The sequence below is a fragment of the Colletotrichum fructicola genome, assembly GCF_000319635.2.
Source record: "Colletotrichum fructicola Nara gc5 chromosome Unknown KSG_Nara_v1_contig09, whole genome shotgun sequence".
Classification (NCBI taxonomy): Eukaryota; Fungi; Ascomycota; class Sordariomycetes; order Glomerellales; family Glomerellaceae; genus Colletotrichum; species Colletotrichum fructicola.
The window spans coordinates 2,304,571-2,332,157 of NW_027094059.1; the positions used below are offsets into that span (position 1 = coordinate 2,304,571).

At 50.8% G+C, this 27,587-nt stretch overlaps 13 protein-coding genes across 13 annotated transcripts; 4 read left to right on the top strand and 9 right to left on the bottom strand.

Annotated features, from left to right (window-relative positions):
* Window positions 1-1,210: 1,210 nt before the first annotated feature.
* Window positions 1,211-2,640, top strand: ASG1-4 (Activator of stress genes 1; the record flags this gene model as incomplete). Its single annotated transcript, XM_032028327.1, has 3 exons — window positions 1,211-1,275; window positions 1,331-2,516; window positions 2,578-2,640. The coding sequence occupies 3 exons, from the start codon at window positions 1,211-1,213 to the stop codon at window positions 2,638-2,640; spliced, it is 1,314 nt and encodes a 437-aa protein (XP_031875382.1).
* Window positions 2,641-3,119: 479 nt separating this feature from the next.
* On the top strand, window positions 3,120-4,298 carry dgoD-1 (D-galactonate dehydratase; the record flags this gene model as incomplete). Its single annotated transcript, XM_032028328.1, has 1 exon — window positions 3,120-4,298. One exon carries the CDS (start codon window positions 3,120-3,122, stop codon window positions 4,296-4,298), a length of 1,179 nt encoding a protein of 392 aa, XP_031875381.1.
* Window positions 4,299-5,167: 869 nt separating this feature from the next.
* On the bottom strand, window positions 5,168-6,001 carry CGGC5_v014920 (uncharacterized protein; the record flags this gene model as incomplete). The annotated part of the gene is made up of 2 exons (XM_032028329.1): window positions 5,168-5,325; window positions 5,425-6,001. The coding sequence occupies 2 exons, from the start codon at window positions 5,999-6,001 to the stop codon at window positions 5,168-5,170; spliced, it is 735 nt and encodes a 244-aa protein (XP_031875380.1).
* Window positions 6,002-7,041: 1,040 nt separating this feature from the next.
* On the bottom strand, window positions 7,042-8,156 carry CGGC5_v014921 (uncharacterized protein; the record flags this gene model as incomplete). The annotated part of the gene is made up of 2 exons (XM_066153173.1): window positions 7,042-7,346; window positions 7,559-8,156. The coding sequence occupies 2 exons, from the start codon at window positions 8,154-8,156 to the stop codon at window positions 7,042-7,044; spliced, it is 903 nt and encodes a 300-aa protein (XP_066007443.1).
* Window positions 8,157-8,854: 698 nt separating this feature from the next.
* On the bottom strand, window positions 8,855-10,019 carry CGGC5_v014922 (uncharacterized protein; the record flags this gene model as incomplete). Its single annotated transcript, XM_066153174.1, has 2 exons — window positions 8,855-9,435; window positions 9,488-10,019. The coding sequence occupies 2 exons, from the start codon at window positions 10,017-10,019 to the stop codon at window positions 8,855-8,857; spliced, it is 1,113 nt and encodes a 370-aa protein (XP_066007391.1).
* Window positions 10,020-10,402: 383 nt separating this feature from the next.
* On the bottom strand, window positions 10,403-12,531 carry nosA (C6 finger domain transcription factor nosA; the record flags this gene model as incomplete). Its single annotated transcript, XM_032028331.2, has 2 exons — window positions 10,403-12,394; window positions 12,445-12,531. The coding sequence occupies 2 exons, from the start codon at window positions 12,529-12,531 to the stop codon at window positions 10,403-10,405; spliced, it is 2,079 nt and encodes a 692-aa protein (XP_031875383.2).
* A 5,033-nt stretch (window positions 12,532-17,564) lies between these two features.
* Window positions 17,565-18,080, top strand: CGGC5_v014924 (uncharacterized protein; the record flags this gene model as incomplete). Its single annotated transcript, XM_032028115.1, has 1 exon — window positions 17,565-18,080. One exon carries the CDS (start codon window positions 17,565-17,567, stop codon window positions 18,078-18,080), a length of 516 nt encoding a protein of 171 aa, XP_031875567.1.
* Window positions 18,081-18,298: 218 nt separating this feature from the next.
* CGGC5_v014925 (uncharacterized protein) lies at window positions 18,299-18,973 on the bottom strand (the record flags this gene model as incomplete). The annotated part of the gene is made up of 2 exons (XM_032028116.1): window positions 18,299-18,906; window positions 18,970-18,973. 2 exons carry the CDS (start codon window positions 18,971-18,973, stop codon window positions 18,299-18,301), a joined length of 612 nt encoding a protein of 203 aa, XP_031875566.1.
* Window positions 18,974-20,509: 1,536 nt separating this feature from the next.
* On the top strand, window positions 20,510-21,403 carry CGGC5_v014926 (uncharacterized protein; the record flags this gene model as incomplete). The annotated part of the gene is made up of 2 exons (XM_032028117.2): window positions 20,510-21,073; window positions 21,137-21,403. The coding sequence occupies 2 exons, from the start codon at window positions 20,510-20,512 to the stop codon at window positions 21,401-21,403; spliced, it is 831 nt and encodes a 276-aa protein (XP_031875565.2).
* A 1,490-nt stretch (window positions 21,404-22,893) lies between these two features.
* Window positions 22,894-23,541, bottom strand: CGGC5_v014927 (uncharacterized protein; the record flags this gene model as incomplete). Its single annotated transcript, XM_032028119.2, has 1 exon — window positions 22,894-23,541. The coding sequence occupies one exon, from the start codon at window positions 23,539-23,541 to the stop codon at window positions 22,894-22,896; it is 648 nt and encodes a 215-aa protein (XP_031875564.2).
* An 874-nt stretch (window positions 23,542-24,415) lies between these two features.
* Window positions 24,416-24,985, bottom strand: CGGC5_v014928 (uncharacterized protein; the record flags this gene model as incomplete). Its single annotated transcript, XM_032028122.1, has 1 exon — window positions 24,416-24,985. One exon carries the CDS (start codon window positions 24,983-24,985, stop codon window positions 24,416-24,418), a length of 570 nt encoding a protein of 189 aa, XP_031875575.1.
* A 21-nt stretch (window positions 24,986-25,006) lies between these two features.
* CGGC5_v014929 (uncharacterized protein) lies at window positions 25,007-25,450 on the bottom strand (the record flags this gene model as incomplete). The annotated part of the gene is made up of 1 exon (XM_032028123.1): window positions 25,007-25,450. One exon carries the CDS (start codon window positions 25,448-25,450, stop codon window positions 25,007-25,009), a length of 444 nt encoding a protein of 147 aa, XP_031875574.1.
* A 578-nt stretch (window positions 25,451-26,028) lies between these two features.
* CGGC5_v014930 (uncharacterized protein) lies at window positions 26,029-27,179 on the bottom strand (the record flags this gene model as incomplete). Its single annotated transcript, XM_032028124.1, has 2 exons — window positions 26,029-26,846; window positions 26,921-27,179. 2 exons carry the CDS (start codon window positions 27,177-27,179, stop codon window positions 26,029-26,031), a joined length of 1,077 nt encoding a protein of 358 aa, XP_031875563.1.
* Between the last annotated feature and the right edge of the window lie 408 nt (window positions 27,180-27,587).

Sequence of the window (27,587 nt, forward strand, 5' to 3'; positions counted from 1 at the left end):
TGCGAATGCCGGTGTGCTTGAGTTGCTTAAGCAAGACATCAAAGGTGCGACGGATTTGAGTTATGATTAGACAATCAATTCCGAGAAACAAACATTGCCGCACCAATTGGCTCAGTTTAAATTCGCTTTGATAGATAAACATAAAATGTTTAAACTTCTGTCTTAGAGAAGCGGAATGAAGCCGAAAAGTCACGCTTGGGCCCGTTTATCCGGCAGGGGACGGCGGAAACTCTTTGGAGGGGCGAAGCCGTTCCGTCCCTGTATTTGTGGGGTAACAGGGGCTTTTCCGGCTTCGGCTACTTCAATTCGGATGTCGGATATCTTCAGCAACCGGCAATATTGACTGCTTCAGACACACCTTTGTCTCCCAGAGCCCTCCAAACCGAAATGCTGTCGATGATAGATTCTCCAGAGATGGACTCTCCTGTGTCTCAGCATGCTGCTTCGCATAGCCCTGCAACTCCAAAGAAAAGTCCGCGGGCTAGGGTACGAGTTAGCCGAGCCTGTGACTACTGCAAAAGGTACGAACATTCCTCGGATGGGAAGGTTTGATATGGCGGCAGCGTGTCAGTTGAAATACGAATGCTGAATTTCCTCAAGCAAAAAGATTCGATGCACCGGAAAGCAGCCCTGCCCAAAGTGTGTTCAAGAGGACATCGTTTGCGAGTTCAAAGCCCCATATGCCAGGGGTAAGCGAAGGCCTCGCCCCAATTCGGGGATTCCATCTGAATCACCCTCAATCTCACCCTACCCTCTTTCAACTCCTCAGTCAGTTCAAGATACTCAGTCTGAGACTCATGGCCATGGTTTAACTGTCATCGCAATTGAGAATGACTCATGTAAGGGACGAGAACCGGGAAATGAAGCTTCGCCAGAACCGGGTGAGAGTGATCGCCAGGGTCATTTTGTTGGCGCTTCATCAGGACTTAGCTTTCTTCTCCGCTTGCAAAGACGTTTGAGAGAGAATAGTGGTGGATCAACTGAAACTTCAGTCTTTGCTCTCGGCGATCCTGTTCTGCCTCAATTCGACAATACTGCAGTCATCTTACCCCCGAAAGAGAAGGCGGACAACCTACTGAAAACCTACTTCGAGCTATCCTCACCAACGTACAGATTTCTTCACAGACCTACCGTTGAGGGTTGGCTGGAAGAATTGTACCAAAATGGCATGGTTTCGGCACCTCACTCCAGAAGTAAATATGCAGTCATCATGACCATGTTTGCCCAGTCAACTCAGTACATCGAGCCGCAGGGTACTTCTAACGTCAGTAATGGGTGAGTTTTGACCATCAAACGAACAAAATCAGGGCCGCTCTAATTGCGTTCATAGCATGCTCTACTTCCAGTCTGCCGAACAGGAGCTCAACCGTGAGACAGAACCCGCTACTTTGACGAGCGTCCAAGCTCTCCTCGGTTGTTGCTTCTACATTATGACTCAGTCACGACTCAATCACTGCTGGAGTCTTTTCGGGACAACCTCAAGACTTGTACTTGCATTGGGAATGCACCGGAAGAAGTTTAATCTCGACGGCATAGGCGACAGCACAGGATGCCTCATCGAATCTGAATGCAGGAAACGGACATTCTGGTGTGCATACAACCTGGACAGATACTTGAGTGCCATATTCGGGCGGCCATGCGCCTTTCATGACGACGATATTGACCAAGAGGTTCCTGCAATCATTGAGGATCACGCTTTGGGCAGTACATCTGTGGATGTCGCCAGTCGAAGAGCTATGAATATCATGCTGGGTCCTCTAGCACACCAACAGCTGGCTAGAATACTGAGCAGGATCTTGAGACAGCTCTATGGCATCAGCTCGCTGGATGAGACAGCAAGGCACGAAACAATGGCCAGGCTAGGCGCTGAGATTCAGACCTGGCGAGACCAGCTCCCGGCTTTCCTTAATCCGGACAAAGTCGATTCCCGCATCTTGCAACCAATCTACCAACGCCAGAGCAATACACTGAGCCTCGCGGCTGGCCACTGCCTGATGCTCATTTATCGCCCATGTCTCTTCAACGACTACACAAAGTCCAGTCATGATAAAGAAACGAAAGAAAATGTCAAGAGATGCGTTGATGCAGCCTTAAGTGTCGTGACCATCATTGACTACATGGTCGAGTCGAAGCAGCTGTATCCCTCGCTCTGGTTTGCACCGTATCAGGCGTTCTGCGCAGTGGTTGTGCTGTACACATATACCATCCGGAATCACAAAGACAACCAGGCTCCTTGGAAAGAGCACTTTGAAGCAGCAGAGCGCTGTCAAAGGCTATTGTTCAGCATCACTAGCCCTAGCTCCCTTGGTCGGCGACTGTCCGTCATCATGGAGGAATACCGTCTTGAGGTCATAAACCAGGTTCAGCAAAGCTCTCAATCGCATACCAGCAAGTCTATGTCGCTGTCGGAAACTGCGCTTGAGCCGGGTGCAACATCGTGGCTCGAAAGTATTGGGACTGAGGACAATCTCTTTGAGTTGATGGATCTGCCTAACTGGGAACAATTGGATTCACTGGTAAGTCGACCTGTGTTATCTAACATCCGAGGTAGCATGTAAGCTGACAGAAATGACGAAGGTTCTTGATTTGGGTAGAATCATCCCCGAGCTGGACTTCATGGGCGCCAATGCTGGGTTCTGAAGTTCGGGAGTAATCAGCCAAGCCTTTCGGAAACAAAGGCATTGGATAATCTGCGTCAGCGACAGCTGCAATGAACAACCCGATTCTAAGCTTTCTGTATGTCCGTCGATAACTCACGTATAACAAGCCGCCGATCTAGCGGATGAAGTAGCGGATGAAGCATAGGATGAAGCATACCCCGCGCCAAGGCTTGGGAGATGTCACATGCGTGATGCTCCGATTGGATCGGGGAATCACTCCCAGTATCAATCCTTTGCAGAACGAGCCCGTGGCCTTTTCCGAGGGCGATATCGGATGTTTGGGCGCGTCTTGGCTGATCTGTTTCGCTACTTTAGTGAGAATCATGCGGGAATGACTTGGTGTGGGGGGAATCTCAACGCCAGCGCCTCTAACAATCCAAATATTCCCATCGCAATTCATCAAGCTGAACGTGGGTACATCCATCTCCGAAGTACGATCACAAGTTTAACTTTCATCAGATGGTGCGACAGGAACAGATTATCAGTGCTGTCGAGCCACTTCATGTAGGCCAGTTCATGTTTTGTCGTATCACGACGACTGAAGGCATCATTGGCTATGGAGAGGCTGGGATTTGGGGTCACATAGAAGCAGCCGCGACATGCATCAACCGGTTCGCCGAGTACCTCGTCGGCAAGCGTGCGTTCGACATCGAACACCACTGGAACGTGATGCATCGCTTCAGCTACTTCCAGGGCCTTGCCATCAACGCCGCGATCTCCTCCATTGACATCGCGCTTTGGGACATCAAGGGTAAAGCTCTGGGTATTCCCATCTATGAACTCCTTGGCGGGGCTTGCCGCACGAAAGCTCGGGTTTATGGACACATCTATGAGAGTACCATTGAGAAGGTGCTTGAAGAATGCAAGCGGAAGATGGAGATGGGGTTCAGCGCCTTCGGGCATATCAATCCCTTTCTCGACGAGGGAACCGATAAGGTTTACTTTAAGACACATGTTCAGAAGATGCGAGATGCCATCGAAAATGTGCGAAAGATGCGGGAGGTTGTTGGAGACAAGGTTGACTTGCTCGTCGAATTGCACCGTCGTCTAACCCCGGCAGAAGCAGTCACTTTCTGCAACGGCATCGCCGACACATTCCCGATGCTCGTTGAAGACCCGATTAGACCCGAGAACGCCGATGCCATGGCTCGCGTGGCCGAACGCATCTCCGTCCCGATTGCCACGGGAGAGCGTTTCTGCACCATCTACGAGTTTCAAGCACTGCTGGCCCGAAACGCTCTCGAGTACGCAAGGGTGGATGTTGCTGTTTGTGGCGGAATTACCGGAGCAAAGAAGGTGGCAGCAATGGCCGAAGCCAACCATGTTCAGATCATTCCGCATAACCCGCTCTCGCCGATAGGGCTCGCAGCATGTTTACAAGTTGCCGCGGCGATTCCCAACTTTGCGATACAGGAGTATGCTACGGGATTCGAGGCTGGGGTATTCGAGAGCACTTCGAGACATCTTGGCAGCGACATTGTTGATCATGTTCCCACGCCTAAGGAGGGCTTTGTTGACATTCCATCTACCCCCGGTCTCGGAATCAACTTGGTGGCGAACGCACAGGAGATCAGACCACCGTTGGTCCAACCTATACGGATGAGACCCCACAAAGATGGATTCGTTGTCGATCAATAGGTCCAGCAAATGGCCCAATAGTCCTCATAGAACCTCCTCGCTCGATTCGTCTTCCTTGAAATCCTTGAATCGTTTTCAGGCGAACGCAGTATCTGAAGGTAGTCATAATTCCGAGCTCTATAAACATATTCCTGACATAACATGCTCTGAGGGACAATTCCTAGCCCAAACGTACGCCTTTGACCTGCGATACTACGTTCTTTTCCAAGTCAAAGAATACTCCACGCCCTCTAGTCAAGCTAGTTAATCTCTGGAAACTTCATACCGCCCTTTGTTTTGTCTCATCTCAAAGACTAGTGGCGTCTTCCCTCCTGGTACTGCGCCCAGGCTCGAAGGATGCTTCTGCAAAGGGTTGGTAGGAGCAATGTTGCAACTCGTACTTCCTTTCTCAAATGAGAATCCTCAGATGAGGAAGGAAGGTTTCTTGTTCATCTCAGCTACATCTACATGCCCTTTTATCTTCGACCCTGATATCCTATCCCTTGATATCCTATCCCTTGATGTCTTATCCCTTGATATCCTATCCCTTGATGTCTTACTCAGTGCCGAACATAGCCGAGAGCATCCCATGTGACAGACCTAGCCTGTTACAGCTTCGAGCCTGAAGCAAGGCGTTCTCTTGCCGCAGGCGCTGGATCTCAGCGTGCTGTCGGCGCATCGCCTGTTGGTTCCGGGCGATCATAACCTCTTGGACACGGATGGTACGTTCATCGGCGTTCAGCCATCTCTGATAATTCCAGACTGTGTCCTCGAGCTCATCGCAATGATCGGCAAGCTTATCGTTTTCCTTCAGCAGGTCGTCGTTCTCCTCGTCCAGATCGTCGTATTCCTCCTGCAAACCCTGAAGTTTACTGTTTCTGGTCTCTCTCCTAGAGAGCCTCTGTCAGGGATCGCTTCTCGGAGTTCAGAGCATGCTTCTCGGCGACCAAAACATGGATGCGCTTCATGTTGTCGGGAGAGACCGGGGGCTGGTGTGGCATAACAGCGGCGGCGTCAGGGATGGTGGGATCGTACTCTGGCTTGACCACTGGACAGCTTGTCAGCACCTCGGTAGCAAAGAAGCGAAAGTAGACAGCAGTCACGTCGACGACGACGGCGGCAACGTGGGGAAATTCAGGCTTCTTACCAAGCTTCTCGTCGCCCGAGTCATTACCCATATCTCCGATCGAGGCGTCCTCGTGGTTCTGCACATGATCGCCATCTTCTTGATCGGGGCGAGGCTGGCGGGTTGCTGGCACTTGGTGGCGGCAATGGGAACAGAACTTGCGCTGGGACTGGATGTTGATAAACTTGTCGAGCACTTCCAAGAATCTTTGAATGTCCTTCGAGGAGACTTGCGTTGCTCGCTCAGCCGCGGTGAACTTGATGCGGGCCTTGATGAGGATGTCCATGACGTTCTCTGGCGCCTTTGGGGCGGTCGGGCGCTTCCACTTGGGGTCCTTCTCGGAAAGATCTCTCAGAGCTGCCTGCCAAATCTCGCCCGGAGTCCAGTGGCGATCGTTGTTCATCTTCTCGATGACAGCCGCGGCGGCCTCAAGAATCTCGGTACCACGGCGCGCAACGATGAGCATACGATCGTTGCACGAAAGGCTGGTCTCCTTCTTGCTATTATTGATTCCACAGAGCATGAACATGAAGCAAGGGTGGGAGTGACGAGGTACGAGGGGCTTGTGGCGATTTCCGGCAACCGCGAGACCAGGCATCGTTCTGACGGTCTTAAACCAAGGCGCACATGCTTTGGTCTGGTGATTTCGAGGTCTTCCCATCTTGGTCGGACTGATGACGGATATGTCGGTGGTGCTGGGAGCAATTTTGTGATGATCGCCAAGCGGGCGCTGGAGTCGTGTTTTTGCAAGGATGGAGCGGGAAAAGAAAAGAGAGAAAGAATGAATGAGGTAGCTGTGAGTGAGTGAAGTTGGTCGTGTGAGCTGAAAAGTGGGACCGCGGAGCGACAGAATCTTGCTCGCTCGAGCGTCTGGAGGGCAGGAATATCAAAAGAATGAATCTGTGAGCCTACAAGAAACTTAGGTCAAGACAAGCCAATCTTCCTCTCAATTCCCCAAAAAACTTTTATATGGCGAGGCCAAAGAAGTAGAAATGCGCCGTCAATTTGAGCTAAATATGTCCAGGTGGAAAAAATGAGGGACGATACGATGATTTGAACAGACGAACTACAAAAAGGGTCTGCGAGAGGGTAGAATGCCGAAGTGCGGAAAGGGGGCCAGCCTTAACCACTACGTCAAACTCACTCAAATCATCGACCGGAACCTCGTGGCAGAACGGGCAAGGCAACTGCCCTAAATACCCATTCCGTGATCTGAGGTTGCTCGAAGGCAATCAGAGGTGAAAGGGATGCCCCACAATTGACCACCCGCGACCAGTCACGCAGCTCGCTTGATGTTCGGCCTGAGGACGACGCATCATGCGGCCGCATTCTCCTCGGGATGTTCTTTGAAAATGAAACCTGTTTGTTAAAAGACGAATTGCATCTACTCAGCCCCTCTCAATCTTCAATGACGTCGCACTTCATCGTCTGACGCCAAGGATCAGGTCAAACAAATTCCGGACCCCTCAATTCGGGATATCGGCATCAGATGATGACAACAGTAAGGACGACGATAACAGATATGGTAATTGGCGAACATGGGTAGAGGTCAAAGAAACTCCCCCTCTGGCGACATGTGCTATTATGGCACATCATAAATGTCCTAAGAGAACACCAGCGGCCAAAAGACCGTCGTGCTCAGCCCCAAAAGGAGGCTGCCCAATCTCTTGCCGATTTGACCCAGTTGCGAGGTCTTCTTGAGTCGTCCTCCTCCGCAATCTTGCTGTTTTCGGCCAAGCTGTGTTGAAGCTTTCGATTCTCAGCCTCCAGCATCGCAATACGCTGCTCATAACCAGAGGTCAAAGACTCGGCCTGGTTGGATGCTCCAGTATCTTCCGCCTTAACCTGACGAATCTTGTTAGGCGGCTCCACATCTTCGTCTGACGGGCTTGTCTCATCATGCGACCTCTTAGGAGGTCTCTGAGGTTTCTCATCTGTCGCAGCTGTATTAATTTCGTTCAGCATGAAGTATATTGGCAACATATTCGCAAAGACTTATCGGGTTCCATCGATTCGTGAGTCGCACTGGGCTCATGGCCTGGCTGAATCCAAACCGAAGCCTCAATCCACCTGTCAAGACTAGCCAAGAAAGGGCGGAACCCCTTTGGAAGCTTTATCGGGCGCTGACCACGGAGGTGACCGCGACGCAGATCACTTCTCCTCAAAAACAGGTTGCGGGCTCCCACCAGCCGGGTCATGCACTTGGAACAATCCTCCACAGCGACGGTGCCCCACTTCTCCCTGCCAGTTCTTGTCGTCAACCGCTGCATGGCTTCTCGAAGAACCTCATTCCATTGACCGACGCCGCGAGATTCTGTGACGACTTCCACACAAATATCCGTGAATTTCTTGATATTAGCGGCAAGAAGAAGCTTGTTGCTATGAGACGGGAGAGCTGGGCCATCAAAGAACATGCGCCAACCAGCCTGGCCAACTCGAGTTACAGGGTCGCCGATCTCTCCTGGGAAGCGAAGACCTGGCAGCCTGCGCAGGTCAGGATGGCTCGCATAGTAGTTTACAGGATCAGTTTGCTCTTTGAATATCTCTTGCTGAAGCATGACGCAGTCCTCATCCAACTCTTCGTGCTCCGGAGTTTGGCTGACAGGATCGCTTGGCTCGTTGAGGATCCCTTCGTCGAGCCTTAGCCAGTCCTCAACAAACTGTTCATCGTCCTGAGTTTGGCTGATAGGGACAACCTCGATTGCGTGCGAATAATCCACCTTGTCGGTTTGCTGAGTATTGATATCAGTCATCCTGCAAGCCGTTAGCGGTTTTGTTAGGAGAAACAGTCAAAAAGAGACTCGGAAATACTTAGCGGCTTCGGCGGGGGACGGCGATGACTGAAGACGATGATGGATGTTGACGAAAGGTGAGGGTAGGTAATAAGACAACAACGAGAACAAAGGCTTATGAATTCAGAGAGAAGAAATAGTCGACAGATGTTGTATATAAGGTTCTATGAAAAAGAACTTGCTCTTCTGGTCTAGAGATGTTGCGAAGTCTAATAGCAACTTAAAAAAAGGTGGGGAGTGACCAGGAAGGTAAGTCCTTAATGGTCTCGAATTCCAGTAGCAGGGTTCAGAACGGTCGATCAAGGTGGATAGGTAGCCATCACACTCCTTGCCCTTCTAAGAAAGCTTCTGACACTGAGAAGGCACTCTTAAAGCTTCACGACTGCCAGGAAAGGCGCTCCGAATAGCGAACGCAGTCTGGTCAGAGGAGGGAACAAGCTCATTGCGGTGATCAGATGGGCGGAAACCAGCGATCTAGCGCAAGCCGAGATATGTCTTCCAATTATACTTCATGAGAAGGAAAACAGTTCCTGGAAGCCGCGAGTCATCTAAACCTTCAGAAGACCAACTTGAAAAGCCAAGATCGATCCCTCCGTCCCAAGATATAGACCATGACCATTTCAGATGGTATCAAGCTTCGAACGCCTAAGGCCGATCATTCAAGAGTCCTTTCCGAGATCCAAGCTGCAAAGAAAAATCCCTGCATCATTTGCCCCCCAAGAGAGGCCCTCCATAACGTTGGCCTCCAAACCACTGTTCAACTGGCGACGGTGGGCTTCCCAAAGCTTCCAAAAGGCTTCCTGAACCATGCAGAGATCCTTCTCCTTGGCCAGAAGGGACAATGTCTTGCGCGTCTTCAGTGTTTGTTCGGTGACAAAGCGGGTCTGCAGTTGACGGTTTTCCTTTTCGAGGCGCTCAATCCTGCTCGACATGACGTTGCATCTTTCCTTATATTTGCCCAGAACATCCTCCTTTGCTTCAGCGCAGTCTAGTTCGTCTTCTTTGATGACCGGCGTCAGAGGAATGGTGGAGTTTCTTGGGTATTTGTACGTCGATCCCTGCACGAGAAGGGGATGAAGCGACTGTCTGCTCTGCGGGACGACAGGCTGGATTGAGCAGGCTGGGATGGGCTCTTGTACAGGCTCCTCTATCTCTGCAACATCGGCCGATTCCGAGGTTGATGGAGTAAAGATGTCGTCGTCTGAGGATGCCTCGCTGGCGGGGGACTCTGCGTCCATTTCTTCGAAAAATGTTAGTGGATGAAATTCAGCAGACTAAGATGGGAAACCTACCGTCACGCAAGAATCCGTAATTAGATCCGTCAACGAGCATATTTGGACGATCTCGTGAAAGCAATCTTGTAATGTCCACAACCTGTCCGAGGCCTCCATATGCGGGCGCTGGGCCACTCCCCATCCTTTCCACGAAGGCATTCCGAGCAAGGACAAGTGTATTCACGATTCCAAAGGCGAAATGGAGTCTGTCAACCAAGGGATAGCTCTCATAAGCTCGCCCGATCGTGGAGTAGAGCGAGTGCTGGATTAGTGACTGATCAACATCGGAACCGAATCCAGCGACGAATGCCTCCTTTGGGAGCCTGCCCAGCTCCTGATTAACGACGTTGAAGTAATACATCATCTTTAGTTCAACGCCCCCCTGGGTGTCGAGAGCAGAATCATCGAAGAAAACTCCGAATAACTCCAGGCTGCGTCCACGGAATAGGCCTTTCCACTTGTCGTTCTTCGGAAACCTCAGGCCTGACAGGGCGTGAATGTATGGATGATCGGCCCATTTGAGCTTCTCAACTGTCGATATTTCGGGCATGACGGGTAGGAGCTTGGGCGAGCGGTGTACAAAGACTGCAGTGATTTTCGGAGATGGCGGGAAAAGGGATGTCAATACTGCAGCCTTTCTATCTCGTACCCCAGCGTCATCAGGGTCTCTACGCGAAGATTTGCGGTCTGCGGAAGCGACGGCAGTGTGATATATAAGCTCGTTTCTTGACCCTCAAGGTTGCTCCATATGGCCAGAATAACGCCATTTGACCTGGATGGCAAAACAGCACCAAGTTGCTAAGTGCCACCACAACCTAAATCAGCCCGGCTGGAGACGTCAGCGCACCCATCGCAGCGCAACATGCCTGACTGACCAGTCGACGAGGCTCTCTCTCATCCTGTCGAGCGTCGAGCACAAAGCCCAGAATGCCATCACCTCTTATCAACGGAAGCAAAGCAATCCATGACAAAGGTTTCCCTGAAGCTGCCTTTGCCATTGTAGTCGCCAAAGCCTGCCATCGTATGCGGGGTGAGGATGCACCAAGGATCAGAGTCCTCTTCTACCCCCGTCATGAAGAATCTCATAGCCCGCCCACGCAGCTTTTCCCTTAGCCAGTACTCCATCCTTGCCTTCGTGTACACCCACGAGACCATCTCCGGGGCCGTCAGCCCGTTGGACAGGACCTTCGGGATCAAGTAGTCGAGGATCGTTCTGGCGAAATTGGTGCTCTCGACCAGGAGAGCTACCCAGCGGACGAGAACGTCGATACGAAGCACCGTGAACTGCTGCTTTTGAAGCACGTTCATACCGCAGATGATGCCGAGGGCTACTTTGCCCCACGCCTCCGTCGCGGCTGCTGAGACAGAGGGATCGTAGACCGAGCGGAGGTTGCTGATGCTCATGCGGGAGATCAGGTACAACAAGTAGTCCATGGCCTTCGTGTTGTCGGTAAATCGGTACGTGATGACGGGCTCAAAGGTGGGACCGGTAATCGTGTCCTCGTCGGCGCCGACTCGGACGATAGGTAGGTCGCAGTCGCGCAGGCCTTTGTGCCATGAGTCGAGGTGCTTTGAGAAGGTATCGCATTGTTCCAGCACTTTTTCCGACGTCAGATCCTCCTTGTAAAAGTCGCCCCTCTGAAAGTTGCGGTGGTCGGACTTTCTGTTGAGCACGGAGCAAAGCCATCTGGCTGCCCTCTCAGACGCGCTTGATCCCTCAACAGTGTTGTCATTGAGGAAGCTGGCCTCCATAGCGTTTCTCGAGTAAAGGCTGAAGACTCTGGACATGACATCTCGGATCGCCAACTGAGGGTCGAGGAAGCTTGCACTGTCGTAATTGTCGACAGGGTTGCTTGACTTGCGGGTCGGTGTATACGTGTATCGAATGTCGTAGCGGAGCATCCGCCATGCTTTGAAGAGGTTTGGCATTGATGATGCGGCAAAGTCCATCTTTGAGGCGATGGCGTCGAGACCGCTGGCGTGGTTCCTGAGGCCAAAAGCCGTGCCCGCCTCCAATTCGTGGTATGCTAGAAGGAGGGCTGCGCCGGCCAGCTCCTCGCTGCTCTTGTTGGATCGCTGTATTTGCAGCTGAAGGTCCTTCACCGCTGTGTCGTAGTAGACCCAGACGCATTTGTCGTCACATATCCGCCGCAGGCTCTGAAAGTCCATCGGTAACCGCTCTGCCAATTTCAGATGGCTCGCGGACAACGCCAGGACTGCCGCTCGGAAACAGCTGCTCGATTGGAACAGGTTCGAGAAGGCTAGCGCGACGGGGATTGCGGGAATGACATTTGTGTCGAAATGCTGTACAAGTGACTCTTCGAGGGGTAGCGAGATCTGGAGGTCGGTGGTAGGTTCGCCCAGAAGGGACTCCTCGGCAGATGATGTGTCGAGAGGCGAGTCTTGAGACACGAGGAACTCGTCCCAGTTGGCAGGTGTCAAAGCCTCCGGTGAACTTTGCCGCGGCGAGGTAGTATCGTCGGATGCACGTCCAGGCAGCGGAGTCGAAAGGCTTTCGATGACGGTACCCAGCACAGGAGCGACCTCAGGGAATACCTGCGACGGCGCATTGGGGATATCGAAAAGACCCCAGGGCAGCGCAAACGCGCCTCCAGACCAGGCTTCAGTCGACATGAAGTTGGTAGACGGTGCCGGCACCGGAGCAGACGGGGCCTGAGCGCTGAGCGCCGGTCCGATGATGATGTCGGGGCGAACGACTTCGGACGACGCCGTATCCGTGGCCGTCATGCGACGCTTTCTCCGCGCATCCTCATGTCGCAGCGCCGACCAGCGAGCGGCCTCAAACTTTCGTGACGACTCTGCGGCCAAGGCCGTCACGTCTTTGAAGGCGACGGGACGATCGTAGCCGCTGCACTTGATGCCGCGACGAACACAGGCGGAGCAATCGGGGCGCGTCTCGTCACACTGCAACAGGTCAGCCCGCGGTCGTTTGCAAGAGATGGACGTGTACTAACCTTGCGTCGCCTTGTTTTGCAGTTTTGGCATCCGGTCCGTTTTCGGACGATGTCTGTCTTCTTGGATCGTGATGATTGCGTCTCCATTGGCGGTCGACCAACAGCTGTGTCACCGCTCAGCGCAAGGGGTTTTGCTATCGAGTGGTAGAAAGCTGTCGTTCAGGAATGCGTAGCGGGGTTAAGGGGAAGGAAGCTGTCCATACTGAAGACGAGATATGAGGCCGTTTCGATCTGTTGGGGAGGATGGTTGGCATTTTGGTCGGTAAGCCGGCAGGCAGATTGTGCCGATGGCGGTAATCTGACTGACATGACAGGATCCAGGATGGCGGCGTCGGGCGAGATGCTCGTGGAGGGCGCAGCGACACTGAACTAGTGGGGGCACAAAATCCCCACAATGCTGACTCTACGTTGTCGCGGTTGGCTGCAGATAGCGGCAACAAAATGGCACTATGCCTAAACAGGCTCGCGGGTGCGACGCTACGCCTGTTTTGGCAGAGCTGTCCGCTGCTTTTCAGCGTTGCGCATGAGAACGGGGAGGCGTGATTTTCAATCGTGACTCTCGGTTCTTTTGAGACTACCTCATTTGCCTGCATCTTTGCAGTCGTACTTCCTGTTTACTGAGTATCCGAAGCCTCGAAGCTTTTGCTTCAATGAAGGAGTTACAGTTATTAGAGACGACATGGCCATTTTGTGAAGAATTCTTTTGTGAATTTTTATATGACCAGGGATACATAAGAGGTCCCCCTTACTCTAACCACCCCTTGTATATCTAGTAAACTGCCCCTATTAACTACTACTACGCTATAGTAATTATATATATATCTTTAAGTTCTTTTAATAAAGCGCTATACTTTAATAATATAAAACGCTTAATTTAATTAATATTATGTAGCTTATTTGTTTTAAAATTTATTTTAATATATTTAAAGTATTTCTATACTTTAATGTAATAATATATTCTTTTATTAAAGTATACTAATAGAAAGTAGTAATATATTTAATATACTTTTAAGTTTTATACTAAGGGATTAAGTTATATATATAAAAATCTATATATTTTATTCTAGTTTTTTAAATAATTATAAAAAGTTATTACTATTTTTAAAGTAGTAAAAGATAATACTATGTTACGGTCAGCTATCCGACAGTAGGGTCTGCTAACAGAAGCTGGGGATTGACACGTTATAACAGTACACTGAGGTCGTGGTCTGGGTAGTAGGTCGTAGGCTGATAGTAGATCGGTCGTCAGAGGCTAAGGTGATCAGTCTTAGGCTCAACAAGTAATTCGCAGTGAAGGTAAGCTGAGAGTATCCGTGAGGATGAATACTAAGTTGATTGCTGAAGAGCTATGGAAGTCTGACCATGAGCCAGGCTCAGGGTCATACTATATACAAGTCTAATTCCGAACATGTTCCTTTGTACCTTGGGTCGATCTGGATCATTCTGATCCAGAATGATCGTTCGGCCCCCAAGTCGTGTTGGATCATATTGATCCAATATGATCGTTATCTTATCGTCACGTGACTTGGACCATAGTTCTTCCGTTTACCGAGTGAGTCCCTGTTGTTCCCGTGATCCTGCAGTACAAATGTCCTGTCCTAGCCGCCCGCTGCCTAAGTGGGTTGGTTATCTGTTATTCCTGCATATCGGGTCGTAACATACTAATATAGTGTTATAACCTATAAATAAGGATAATAGCTAAATAACCTACTTCGGCGTTAAGTAGCTAGAATAAGATATTTATACTATAAAACTATAAAAGTAATAAAGACTTACTTAGAAATAAAAGAACTATAATATAAGTTATATAATAATAAAATAAGAGATTAGATCTACATACTAAAGATATAGAGGTTATACTTAGTAAAAATAGATCTTATTTATATTAAGAATAGTAATAAAATGAAAAATACTATTTAGAACTTATATATAGTACAACTTTAAACTTAGTTCTTAGTTAGATTTCTATAGCTCTTTAGTAATTAACTTAGTATTTATCTTTAAAATACTCTTAGCTTATTTTTACTATAAATTACTTATTAAGTCTAAGACTAATTACTTTAGCTTCTAAAAACTTAATTTATTATAACTTATAACTTATAACTAAGACTATAACCTTAATATACTATTATAGTGTATTAATCTTTAGCTTCTATTACTAGACCTTACTATTAGATAGCTAACTATAATATATAATATAGTAATAATATCTTAATATTAAAAGAGTAATAAGTTATAGTAATATAAAAACACAGATACCTACCTCTTATAATTAAAGCGATTTACGCTCTTTTTATATACCTCTATAAGTAGCTATAGAGGTTTCTCTATAAAGCTTAAGCTATCCTAGCCCTTAAATATTTCCCTATAAGAGTTATATAGCAGTTAATAAAGTGCGCCTCTAGGCAGCAAACTACGAAGAAAAAAGTTAGAAGGGAAGAAAGAGACGACATAGCAGACGACAGTGGCAGACGACGGCGGCGGCAGCGACAAGAATGACGGCAGACGACAATGAGCTTGGGGTTTTCAAAAAAAGAATTCGCTGTATTGACTACCTTGAATCCAAACATCCTGGGACCCTGACACCTTGTCAGGTTGTCCGAACCAACCGTGACGCGTCGCAGCAATCGATTCTTCCACGGTGAACGTAGCGCCATGTTCATGGATCAGCGACTCTACGAGTTCATAGGCCTTGGATTCGGCGTCTGGGTTGGCCTGCTTGATGAATGCGTCCTTTAGTAAATAGCTATACGCGCAGCTGACTCCTGGCTCGTCTCCGGAGCCAAGGTGCAAGATGTTCTGGTACGTCTGGTTGACATTGAGTCCATACTCGATGCAGGTTGAAATCACCTCCATCGCTCGTTCCAGTTTACTGCTGGGTAAAGAGAATAGGTTGCCAGCAATGAAGGCATGAAAGTGTATGCTCTGCCGAGTGATGACTGTTTCGTATGCAAATCCAGCACCCCTTTCCAAAAGCGTGCGTAAAAGATCTATTCGGCCGTGGTACGCTGCGGCCTCAATGGGCGTCTGGAACGGGGGGGGTCCTGAACCACTCCTGAAGAAGGGTAGTCTCGTTGAGTATTCCGGATATGAGCCATCTGGCAGTGATCCTGCTTGTAAAAGCGCTGAAAGGCCGTCGACGGTTATGCCCCTTTCAATGTGCTAGGTAAGAAGAGGCTCAGACGTTGTCGTTTTCTGATCGTCGATTGGCAACCCTGGGTCTATTTGTCGAAGAGCCCGTATCATGTCGCTACTGCTCGCAAGATGGAATAAGGTAATCTGTTCATCACGATCGACGAACTGCATGAATCGGTCCCATGGTTTCTGCTCTTCAACGAGAAGACCCAGAAGCTCCACGTGGTCGTTTTTGACAGCGTGTTGTACCAGGGTTGGATGTAGTAAATACTCGCGTTCCACATTATTGAATCCGCAGGAATGGGTTACTTCGCAGTTGCATTGAATGATTGGATGGCGGAGCCGAATCTGTGGAAGTCGGGATTCAATATCGTCGATCTTATATCCACGCCTCAATAGGTGTCGGGCGAAATCGACGTCGCCTTTGTGTATGAAAGCCCAAGACATCGCTCGATTGAGGCCACGGGCTAGATCGAACTGGATAAGGGTATTGACTGTGGGGGTTATTGGGCTAATTTTGTCGCTGTTTATGAGTCCTCCTTGAAACGCTAGCGCTGAGCAGGTCCGATGCAGACTTGATATATCAGGGAGATTGAGGTGGTCGCAGATAAGAAAAATGCAGTCTTTTGCCAATGTGATAATGTTGAGTCTCTGATGGGTGTGCCGTCGTGGCTGGCTGAGTGCGTAATCTAGTTGCCTGTTAGAAACAATTTGCAGATGTTCGAAGCCTTGACGCACGGCTGCAATAAGAGAAGTGCACCATGATGACAACCCGAGGTGCTCGATGTATTGAATCTGATGCTCGACAGAAGGATACGTGATGCTGAATGCGACGGGAGAAACGAATGGATTTGCAAATGTATAGAGGACGTGACCAGACCTGAGGATTGACGTCTGATGCGTGTGGTCTGAAGTCAAGAAGAAGGTTAAGTGGTCTTAGCATCGATTTTCGCTCCTACTTCCACACCTCATGTACCTTTCGAAGCTGGCGGTAATTGCCTTTCTTTTACTCCCGCTCCTCGCCCTTTCCTCAGCGCCAACTTCCCTGTGGCGTCGTCACCTTCCGCCTTTCGCTGCTGTTCGTCCCTCTACAATAGGTTGCTCGTGGCATCCACCACACCAACTGCGACTGCTTGAGATACCCAACTGCAGAAACTTCGACCGACAGACCGACACCTGCTTGGACATCGCGATCCTTCCGAATTCTCCCACCTGGCACGCTTTCAACTGGAATAAGGTAATCCGATCTTGGCAGGGAGCCGCACATAGCCCTGAGCAGGAGCATGGCGCTATTCCAAATCTCATCGGCCAAGGTAATCAGCCGCGCACCAAATTGCAGCACTGGCAGACACCAACCCGTCGGCGCATGCCCAAGGCAAGACCCCCATACCGTGAAACACTCCACAAGGGCTAACTTCGCAAGCTCTGCGCTCTTCCGGATGCGAGACGCATGTTGTCAAATTAGGCTCAGGATCAGCGACGCCACAACCCCCACAGCCGTCGCCGACTGCATCTCCGCAGTGGAGAAAGTCCTCGGAGCCCAACTATGACTCAGGCCGGACACTTGATGGGAGTGAGGGCCTCGCTAGAACTCGCCCAGTCATTGAGAAATGGTCATGATCAACTTGGATGATTGGACCGGTCGCATCGTAGGTCGGGTGCCAAGACAGAAGCTTCGCGCGGAGGGGGGAAATTTTAGGCAGCCAACGTCGAGATGTAACCGAGTTGCGGCACAGCAAACAAGTTGAACAAGGGTTGCAGTCACCAACCGATAAATCAAAGCGATCGTTTGTTGTAGTTCAGCTGCTTTGCCGCAATCCACCGTTCATTTAAGAAAGCAACGGCCCATTCTGCTCGGCTTTCCAGCCTGCTCTCTTTTCCCCTTGCTGCGCTGATTTTCAAAGACTCCAAGGCATTCCTCAAAGACCGTCCCTCAAAGAACTCAAATCCCAGCAACCTCTCCTATCCCTTCAATCATAAATACAATGCAGCTACTCAAAGCCATCACCCTCACCTCGGCAATGCTGCCAGCCGCCCTCGCCAAGATCGACCCCCTCCCAACCTCGACCGACGCAGAGTCGTACCTCTCCGACCACCCAAGCCTCTCCACCGTCGCCACCGGCACGCAAGCGACCTCCCTCGTCAGCGCCATCTACAGCGTCGAGAAGAGCTGGAGGGACGAGGACATGTACACGACCATGTACTCGCACATGTGGTCAGCCGCCGCCAAGGCCACCAACAGCCCCGACGTGGTCGCTTCGCTGGCCGTGACGGGCTGGTCATACTGGGACACCACCGAGCAGAGCTGGTGGAAGGATAACATGCCGGACAAGGAGAATAAGTTTGTGTCGGAGTACATGTCGGATTGGGAAAGGGCGTACCAGAAGGTGATGGCAACCGCAACGGGAACTGGGTCCAAGGGCGCGGCGCCGCGGTGCACTGGAATGGCGATGGCTGGGGTTGCGGCTGGAGTGGCGGCGGGAGTCATGGTTGCGATGTGAGACGTACTTTGGAGAAATGGTTGTTGACTGGTGTACTCCATAAGCGAATGTTCAAACATCATATTCCAAATCATGTCAGAGAGAGCGCGTGATATTAAGAATAACTAACGTAACTTGCCAAATAAGGCTGGGCTGAGAAGCAAACTGGGCGCTGCCTCCAATTGAGGAGTCAATAAACCTGGATGTGTGAAATAACGCCAGACCCTCCTGCCGATTTCCTAAGAGTTCAAGATCTCCTCTCGGCGCTGTCCCTCAGCAAAGATGTCCTCCAGCTTTCTGGCTCCCTGACCAAAAAGAACGGGCTTCTCCTCCAAGATCAAGATGATCTTGTCCACCGTCTCTTGGAGCTTGAGCTTATCGACCAGAGTGCGGGCATCAAGAGCGCACTGCGCCTTGGTCTGGGTCTTGGCGGCTCCCGTGTCGGTGGGCTCAGCAAGGGTGGGTGGAGGAGGAGGGCGATTCTCAAACATGGTCCGGCTGTCGCACATCTTCTTCACGACACGAGCGACAGCCCTAGCCACGTCCAGGCCATGTTCCTTGTTGAGCCGAGCGCCGGTGCGGTCTTTTGAGTGGGCCTTCGTGAGTCTCTTGAGGAAGGATTCGTCGGTTAAGTCCTTTGTTGGGTGCGCGCGTAGGACCTTGAAAACGGTTTCAACAAAGAATAACTGCCGGAAGATGAGGGAAGACTGGGAGAGACTGTAAGGTCGATAGTTTCTATTGATGTGGAGAAGCTGGTCGAGCAGCTTCGCAGGCGCATCTTTGCCGAAGAAGGACCCATCAGCCTCTCTGCAGCACTCCAGCTGGGACATGTCGATGAGACGCCAGCCTGAACAGAATTAGCTGACGTGTTGCGCGAATTGTGAGTGCGAGTACGGCGATTAATACTCACTCATTTTGACAGGACGACAGTGACGGACGTCGGTGTGGGTAGGACGCAGGAGAGAAAGCGTGGCCGACTGATAGAAGTATCCCAGGAGGAGGGTCGACTGAGGACGAGAGGACCGTATCAACGCGGGACGAAGCTGAGGAGAGGTGTGACGAAAGTCGCGCTGAGGAATGGCGATAGGCTTGGGAAGGTGGAAGTCGTTGCTCAGAGTTGGTAGCAATCGAGGACGTGGCGAAGAAGGTTCCCACGTTAGCATCCTTGTGTAGAGAAAGAAAGAAGAGAGAGGCTTCAGGCAGCTCAGAAACGAGATTTATCTACAGATGCTGGAGAGCCGTAGACCCACGTGGGGCATCTTCAATCTCACTTTGAGTTCGCCTGAATTCACCTTCAAGCCGTTGAGTGAACGAGCAGTAGGTCGGGCTCAGTTAGGTAAGGTAGGCTGTCCTACCGCCAGAAGACCTCACCTTCTGGTCGTCGCGACCCACACATTGGCGATCCACGTCATGGTGAATGAAGCGAGACTGCGAAGAGCCAGCAGCCGCTCCAAGCGCCAAGCGCACGCCCGCCCTTCGGGCTGGGCTTTAAGTCAAACTATCGACAAAATCTGCCAGAGTTCTAAGGTCTAGTGGTCACAGGATGCATCCGATTGGGGAAAGTCCTTCTAGATAACAGGCATGGCCTAGGATCGAGCGTTCGATTCCCGCCTCAGGCGGCTTGGACTTGAAATACTGGTCCAAGGTCGAAGTGTGAAATCCTTTTCTTTTGTGATTCTTTTCACTGTTTTTTGCAGCTTTATATGTTACCACCTACACTTCAAGTTATAGCTGCTGATTAGGCAGACTTAAAGTGAAGTATTGTGTCTAAGCAAAAGTTTGGGTGAATATGAGCTCTGTGAGGCGTCGCTCCTACTTATCGATCTACTGCTACAGCAGAAGTTGAGGAGGCACTTCAAGGGTGGTTCTGATCTCGCTCAATCTGGAGCGCAGCTCCTGAGGCGAAGCGTAGCGAGGGAGTCACACATCTATTACCTTAACCACTAAAGTCAAGGCGCAAAAACGATATAAGAGAGCTCTTCGCTAACCAGCCGCAGCTTTAGGGCCCTTCGCGGATTAGCTAAGCGAACTGGAGCTAATGTGAGGTTATTCCAGCAGGGCAGGAGCTTTAGAGGGCAAGCGTGAGGGCAGGTGGGAGGGCTACGCTCCCGTAGTTGCGCTGAGAGAAAATTCAGCGGCGAAGGTCTGGGCTATCGAAGATAAGAAATATTTTAGAAGGGTTTCCAATCCTGCACCGGCCTTGTAATCGCGCCGACGTTGACAACACGTGACCCAAGCGCAAGGTGAGATCCGGATACCAGGAGGAGCCAAAACTTTCAAATTTCCACCTCAACACCACAACCACCGTGTCTGCGATCCTTTCCATCTGTCGAGCAGAGATCAGATTCAGCTCAAGATTGTCGCCCGAAAATTCCCCGAGATACCCGAGTAAGCTGCCCCATAACCATGCGCCTTCGAGATAGCTAACACGTCGTGAGCAAGACTCCAAAATGACCGACTTCAATCTCGACCAGCTCCTTCGCGTGCCCGGCTTGACCTTCAAGGCCGCCGGCCCTGTGCTTGGCACAGACAATATCGCCGAGTCCGCCCTCCGTCTTTGCCAGCTCGACTCTGGCCAGCGTCACCAGGGCGCCAGTCAGCTCTTGGTCGTGAAGCGCATCACCTACTTCGCGCGTGGAGCTCTCGGTATCAGCACGCACTACCCCGATATCGGTCCCAAGACAGTTGCCTATCAGAGCATGGTCACACGAAGCGTCACTCTCGACAATATTGCCCAACGCGAGCATGTCGTCAAGGGCCTCACCATGCGTCAAGCCGTCATGCGCATCGTCGACAACTACCGCATCGCCCACAATCACTACGTTCTCCACGCCGACGTCGTCGACCCCCCTGTTCCTGTCGCTCGCGAGAATGAGACAGAGGCTGCGCTCGCTACCCGCCAGCGATTCGATTTCGCGCTGCGAGAGATGTGGGGCGTCCTCGGCCAGCTTCAAGACCTGATGACTGTGAGCGGCAAAAAGACTCTGGCTGCGAAGCAGGCTCTGGCTCAGGAGGTCAAGAAGGGAGAGCTCTTGCAGCAGAAGCTTCGTCTCCACGAGAAGGATGCCAAAATCTAGAAGAAGGAGCATCTTACCTCTCGCGACAAGTTCATGGCAGCTGAGAAGAAGGCAACTATCTTGCAGAGTGAGAATGAGGACTCGAAGAAGGAAAATGAGGACTTGGAGAAGGAGAATGAGGACTTGAAGAAGGAGAATGATGACTTGGAGAAGGAGAGTGATGACTTGAAGAAGGACGGCATGTATGCAATGTCGGCTATCGAGGCTTTCGAGGACAGAGGCATCTTCGAGGATGGGCTCAACGAGCTGGAGGCGATTCCGCAGTGATGTATCAGCGACGACTTGGAGACGGGCTTTTGATACCCAGTGGCTATTGCGCATGGAAGAAGGAACTCAGAATACGGTTGGAACGATCGTTTCACGATTGTCATGAGGTTTGGGCTATCGAATGTCAGGGTTACAGACCAGAAGTAGCATAGGGAACTGGCATGTCCAATTGCGTCCGCCCAAACATCGTGTCATATCGCACACCGAAGGTTCCAACATCGGTGATGGTCTTGTCTCGTTTCCTGTCAATTTGGTCTCCTCTGTCGCAATTATCCCGAATATGCGGGTCCTTTGTTTGTCGAATTCAGCAGCGCGGGTCTTTCACACGCATGCGTCCCTCCGAGCCTGCGGTAATCTAGCATTATTAGATAGCTATGATAGATGAATGTAGGTCTCGATATACGAACAATGCCATCCATCCTGGACCTTCAATGCCAAAGTATCTCGTGACGATTGGCTGACCACAAGCCTTTGAGCAGCGCCGCCGTGCCCACAGCAACAATACTTAAGTCTGAAACCATCTTGCATTCAGCACATGGTTGGTCAAACGGTTTAACTACCTGGATTTGACATTGCAGCCCGAGTAACCCCCGAGGGTCAAGTTCGAAATATGGCTAAGACAACAGTCTGGTGCGAAAGCCGTCACATGGAGAGCTTCATCCTACTTTTTGAAGTGCTCTGCATCAGCGAATGACTATTTTGGGGCATTTACACAACTAGGTTCCCCCTCGCGTATCGCAACCTAGCTTCGTGGCTGCAATTAGAGACACTCTTGCCGCTCTACGTAGGTATTAATTAAGAGTTCGGCTTCTTATCGCGAAGGAAAGCGGAATAGTCATTGCCTGCGTTATAACTGAACTGAAATGGCTCAGTCTATCCCCAACCTGGTCGAATCGCTGAGTTCGGATCCACGCATTTTGCGTGCTTGTTTTGGGTATGTAAACCTATGCCATTCAAATGCTGGCAAAGGTCTTCGTATGTTCAAATGACATGGAAGATGTAACTGTTGATTCCCAATACTAAAAGAGGCGGCTGCCTCGGTCACTTTCTCATGCACCAAACGCTTGTAATAGGCTTTGAAGGCACTGCGTGTTTCATTTTATCAGTACCATTGCGATTTTCTGAGATATTCCTTCTACCCATCTATGAACCCTGAGGCTGCCGCGTTTTCAAATGAATGCATTACTCCGCAGCCAGCATGGCTGCTAGTATTGGCTCCCTTAACCCGGGAATCAATTATGCTCATGGAGTAAGCTCTCCTAGGAATTTTCATCTGCTAAGGTTTCCATTCCTCTTTTACCCCGGTAGTAGGACAGTATCAAAGGATTCTCATTCAGCCTATACGGTCTCTCGTCTTCTACCTCGAATGTATCTTTTTCCGATTTCCAGAGGCTGGATCCTCTCCAGCAACGGAACCCTTTGAACCATTAGCTTCGTGCCACTGGAAGACTTTTTGGTACACTCACCTGTGTTCGCGAGAGGCAATTTATTTAGGTGGAATTGGCATCGTTGGCGCATGATGCATTGTTTACCGAACGGCCGTAGGCGGTCAGGGTTGCGTTATCTTCCAGAATCTTGGGAACATCGCGATTGCCATTTCGGAGCTTTCGGCGGTTTCGTCTTTGGTTACGCAGATGAGGTTTTTCGAATTCCTCAAGTTCGTCCAAGTGACCCAACAGGGTGAAGTCAGGTTGCGAATTGTCTTCATCCATGTGTAGCTGAACGTAACTCCTCCGAGCCTTTCGGTACGCGTTGACAATCCGAAAGATAGCATTCTTGACGCTCCTGCCATGCTTTGAAACTTCTTTTGATACAAGAGGCATTCCGAACAGAGCGCTGCCAAGGCACCTGTCGAGAACCCTGGACCAGAAAGGATGGGAGTTGAATTCGATCTCTTTCTCGTGATCGGCGACTAGCGTGGTGTAAAGAATGATTTGCCACAAGTTGAACTCAAAGTCCGTATAGTCTGGCTTGGGACTGAGTTCGGAAGGTTCCAAACGAAGAATGCGCATGGCCATAGCCGCGATCTTGTCTGAACCTAGACAGGGTCCGGGAGGAAAGTGAACACCCTTGCCATCTAGACGGAGAAGCTTCTGGTTGCGCTCTTGGGCTCGTCTCTGAGCCCGCGAGCAGGTCATTGCTGCTGTTCCGTTGACAGTTAGAGGGATTTGTGTCGCACACAATGTGAATGAAATTAGGTCAACATACGCAGGCAGGGTATTCCCAGATGGTTAAGTGAGAACAGTGGAGGAGTGTATGCGCGGTTGTGTGCAGTAGCGGAAGTTGTAGTTGATGAAGTGTGATCGGGAGGTACGGTGTCGAAAGATGTCTGATTGGGATGAGATTTGTCGGAGAGGATTGCGGCGCTTGTCCTGGCGGTGAAGAATGCAGAAAGTAGAAGGGGGTGAGGAGGAAGTGGAAGGTGTGGCTTTTGCCTGGGTACCTACGTAGCCCTCTGATTGCATGTCGAGGCCGCCCAAAGGCCTAAGGCAGAAAACCCGTCAGATTCTGGAAGGCAGGTGCTCGCCGCTAATTCAGTGATCAATAGGAAGCAAAATACACAGCACCCGGGCGACCTATTTATCAAAGGCGTCAAGTCTTATGATGTCAAAACCATGGCGAACTTATTGCACTTGTCGTCCTATTCCACCACGTAGCTTCAAAACCAATCTTCATAATTTGAACTTCAACTTTCCAGCCTATCTTCAATCCATACGTCTTTCCCATCAGCCATGTACCCCCATATTAACTCGGAGTTCAGCCCCAAATAGCTGGCGGCAATGGCATCCAAAGACATCATCTCTGTGAGATACTGAATGTGTGGAAAGTAGAAAGCAAAAGTCTCCCGAGTACATCTCGCTTAGCCAGTTTCTTTCTCGTGCAACTCTTTGTCGACCGCAATGGCAGGGATGCCACATTTCTTTGTGCTTGTGCTGCCTCGTTGGGAAAAGCCTGCGTCATTCACAATTAGTCTTTGATCCTCTCTTTTCCGTTTGGAGTGTCAACTTACCTTCAATCTTGATCAATGCAAATCGCCTCCGCCACTGTGCTACCACTTGGGCTGGTGAGAGCACGTGCTCTCTTCACCGCGGCAGCGCGTGCGTAGGGGAGCTCAATGCCTTTGAGGGCAGCCTCTCGGGTGACGGCAGCAACCTTTGCCTGCTCCTTTTTGATCGCTGCCTCAAGCTCTTTGACCCTCCCCAGATTCTCACGGTTCATGTCGAGTACGTCCTGCATCTGTTGGTTCAGGATCTTGCGGGCTGACTTGTCACCCTGACGGTAGCCTTTGGCGTGTGCCTTCTCATGATCTCGCTCATGAGCCTTCTTCTGCACGCGGAGGATAGCGACACAGTGCTTCTTGACCAAGGCCTTGTCCTCATCAGAGACATCAAGCTTGTTGACATACTGCTCTGCCTCGCGGATGGTGGCAGGCTTGGCCCTAGGTAGCTTTCGCATGGCAGGACTCATGTGAATTTCGTCGTCGTCATCAGTCTCATCGTCATCAGTAGACTCATCCGTGTCGGTGTCATTGTGGGTGGACGAGGGAGAAGGTAGACCAACGTCAGCTTGGGCAAAAGCCATGTTCATTTGCCGCACGATCTCCTAGTCGTGCATAGCTTGGTGGAGCTGATGGACATCCTTCGCCTCAGACGAGTAATCGAGAGGGGCTTCAAGCAAGGCTGCAGCTTCGTTGGGGTGGGTGCTTCTGTGCTGCTCCCAGCCTCGCTGGTAGGTGTCGATGAGGTATGCGAGACGAACCAGGACTTTGGGGTCGGCGTCTGATATAGCAAGATCATCGCGAAGGTTCTCCTTGGCCTTCTCCCAAAACTTGACGGTGTGGAGGCTCAGAGTGGGTTCATCGCAAGCAAGTTGAGTAACGACGTCAACTATCATGGTGAGACGGAACGCAAAAGCGCCGATGGTTGTGTGAGTGTCGAGATGCAGAATGGGGAGCAACTCATCGCCGTCGTAGAAGAATGTCAGTTTGAACGAACCGTCGAGGCTGAAGCCGGGGAGACCGGCGAGAGCGGATGACAGAGCCATCATTTCGAGCTGGGTGGGTCTTCGTCTGGTCCAGACCGTGGCGAGTAACGGCTGTGGCCAAGGTGCGATTGAAGATTGATGGAGATGGTGAGCTTTCAGCCAAGGCTGAGATGGAAGTTGGGAAGGAGAAGATGGATCAGGACGGTCCGACGAAGGGGATGTGAATGGAAGGCATGCGGTTAGATGGCCTAAGGTAGGGTACCTTACGTTAATTGGGATGTGGGTCCCACTTCGGACCCACAAGCACATTACCTAGATAGTGTCACGGTGCATCTTGCCCAAGCTTGAGGTGGTCGCGACTTCAGGTTGTTCGTTTTCTTGCGCTGTTAATTGCCACCTATCGTCGAGGGTCGTGGCGAGCAAAATGCCACAATGACTTTATTTTTGATGTCTATTCTACAAGCTCATGTAATGCAATGCAACCCCTCCATGATGACTACTTCCCCATTCTGGGCAGGCACAAAAAGTCCAATGCTAACCTTCCTTCAACATTTCAGGTTCGTACTAACCTCCTTCTAGTAGAGACCTGACGAGTCTAAATAGGAAAGCACGTCTCGAGTCATTGATATGTTGGATATCGTTCAATCATCAGTCAGGTCGATAACCTCAGTCTCGTCTCGAACCGACTTGGAGTTGTTGGACTCGTCCTTGTCGGTGTCCTCGTCGGTGTCCTTATCGGTGTCCTTGTCGGTGTCCTTGTAGGTGTCCTTGTCGGTGTCCTTGTCGGCGTCCTTCATTTCGGGGCTCTTCTGGGCAACACTGTGGTGGTATGCAGTGCTCTCGGTCTTGATGGTGACATCATCATCGTCGGTGTGGCCCTCACCGGTCTGGGGCTGTCCCTTTACGACGGTGACCGCCGTATCCTTGGCGAGGCTCTCATCGTCGAGAACAGCAGCACCGGCGTCCTCATTCGCTGAAATCGCCTCGTACTTGAGAAGACGGGCCTTGAGCTCATTGATCTCTCTCTCCATGTCTCTGATATGACGGTCACGGCCAATGTTGTCCATGGCGGAGCGACGCATCATCTCCCGCTCCTGCTGCAAGACATTCTCAGATCGGCTCATCATCATCTGCATGCACATGTCCCAGCCGGAGCTCCACTTGGCAAGGGAAGCGTCCTTGAACTTCTTGTCGCCCTCTAGCTGAGCATAGTATTGGGCGGCAGCGGCCTTGTGCTCGCGCTCCTCGAGAATCTCGAAGCCTCTGTTGTCGACCGTGGCGCGGAAATCGCCGCCCGTGACGGCACTCCAGTCAGCTATGGCAAGATGGAGATCCCAAAAGACATAGTTGGTGCCAACGGGACTGGCCACAAAGCCCTTGGTGCTGTGGGGGTGGTCCTTGGCATACTTCAGCCAGGCAGCGTAGTAAAGCTCGACAAGATACTTCCGCTCCCGAGTCTCTTCATTGGTGGCAGACGCAAAGATCGAGTCATTGGCCAGAATCCGGGCTTCTCCACGTCCTTGGGCTCCAGACCGTATGCGTGGATGTTTGTCAGAGCCGCTCGGATGATGCTGGTAAGTCTGGCAGCAAACTTCTTCTTCCTGGTGTGGAACGGGCGATGGTCGGGGTCGAGGAAGACGAATCGGAACACAGCCCGATGTCCGGTATCAATGAGATGCTTGGCCAAGTTCTTGTGCTTAGTCTCGAGATGGATTGTGAAGGCGAAGCCATCAATCATCATGGACTTCTCCATCAAGGAGAGGTTGCCAGGGTTGAGGTTGGACTGCGACATATTGATGTGGGGGATATCAATGTGAACTGAGTAGAAGGTTAGCGTGCTTGCATTTGAGGCTTACGAGTATCAAAAATTACCTTTGTGAAGTTGCTTAGAGGTAAAAGACTTCGCGATAGGGGGAAGGAACCTGAACAATGGTGACTGGGACAAAATGGCAGTCGTTGCAGTCGAGCGTGCTGGAAGTATGCGAATGAAAATCAGGTCGAAAAGACGAAGAGGAAGACTAGAGACGATGGCGGGAGAAACCAAAGACGACAACGTTGGAAGTGGACGAAGTTGAGATCGTGCACTCACGCGGTGGGTGTGGAAGAAAAACAGCCGTTGACGCTTGGGTGAGTTGAATGAGAAGATATTTTTCCGGCGAAGGGCTGCGGCAAGGCCGACCCAGGAGGTAGGAACATCGAA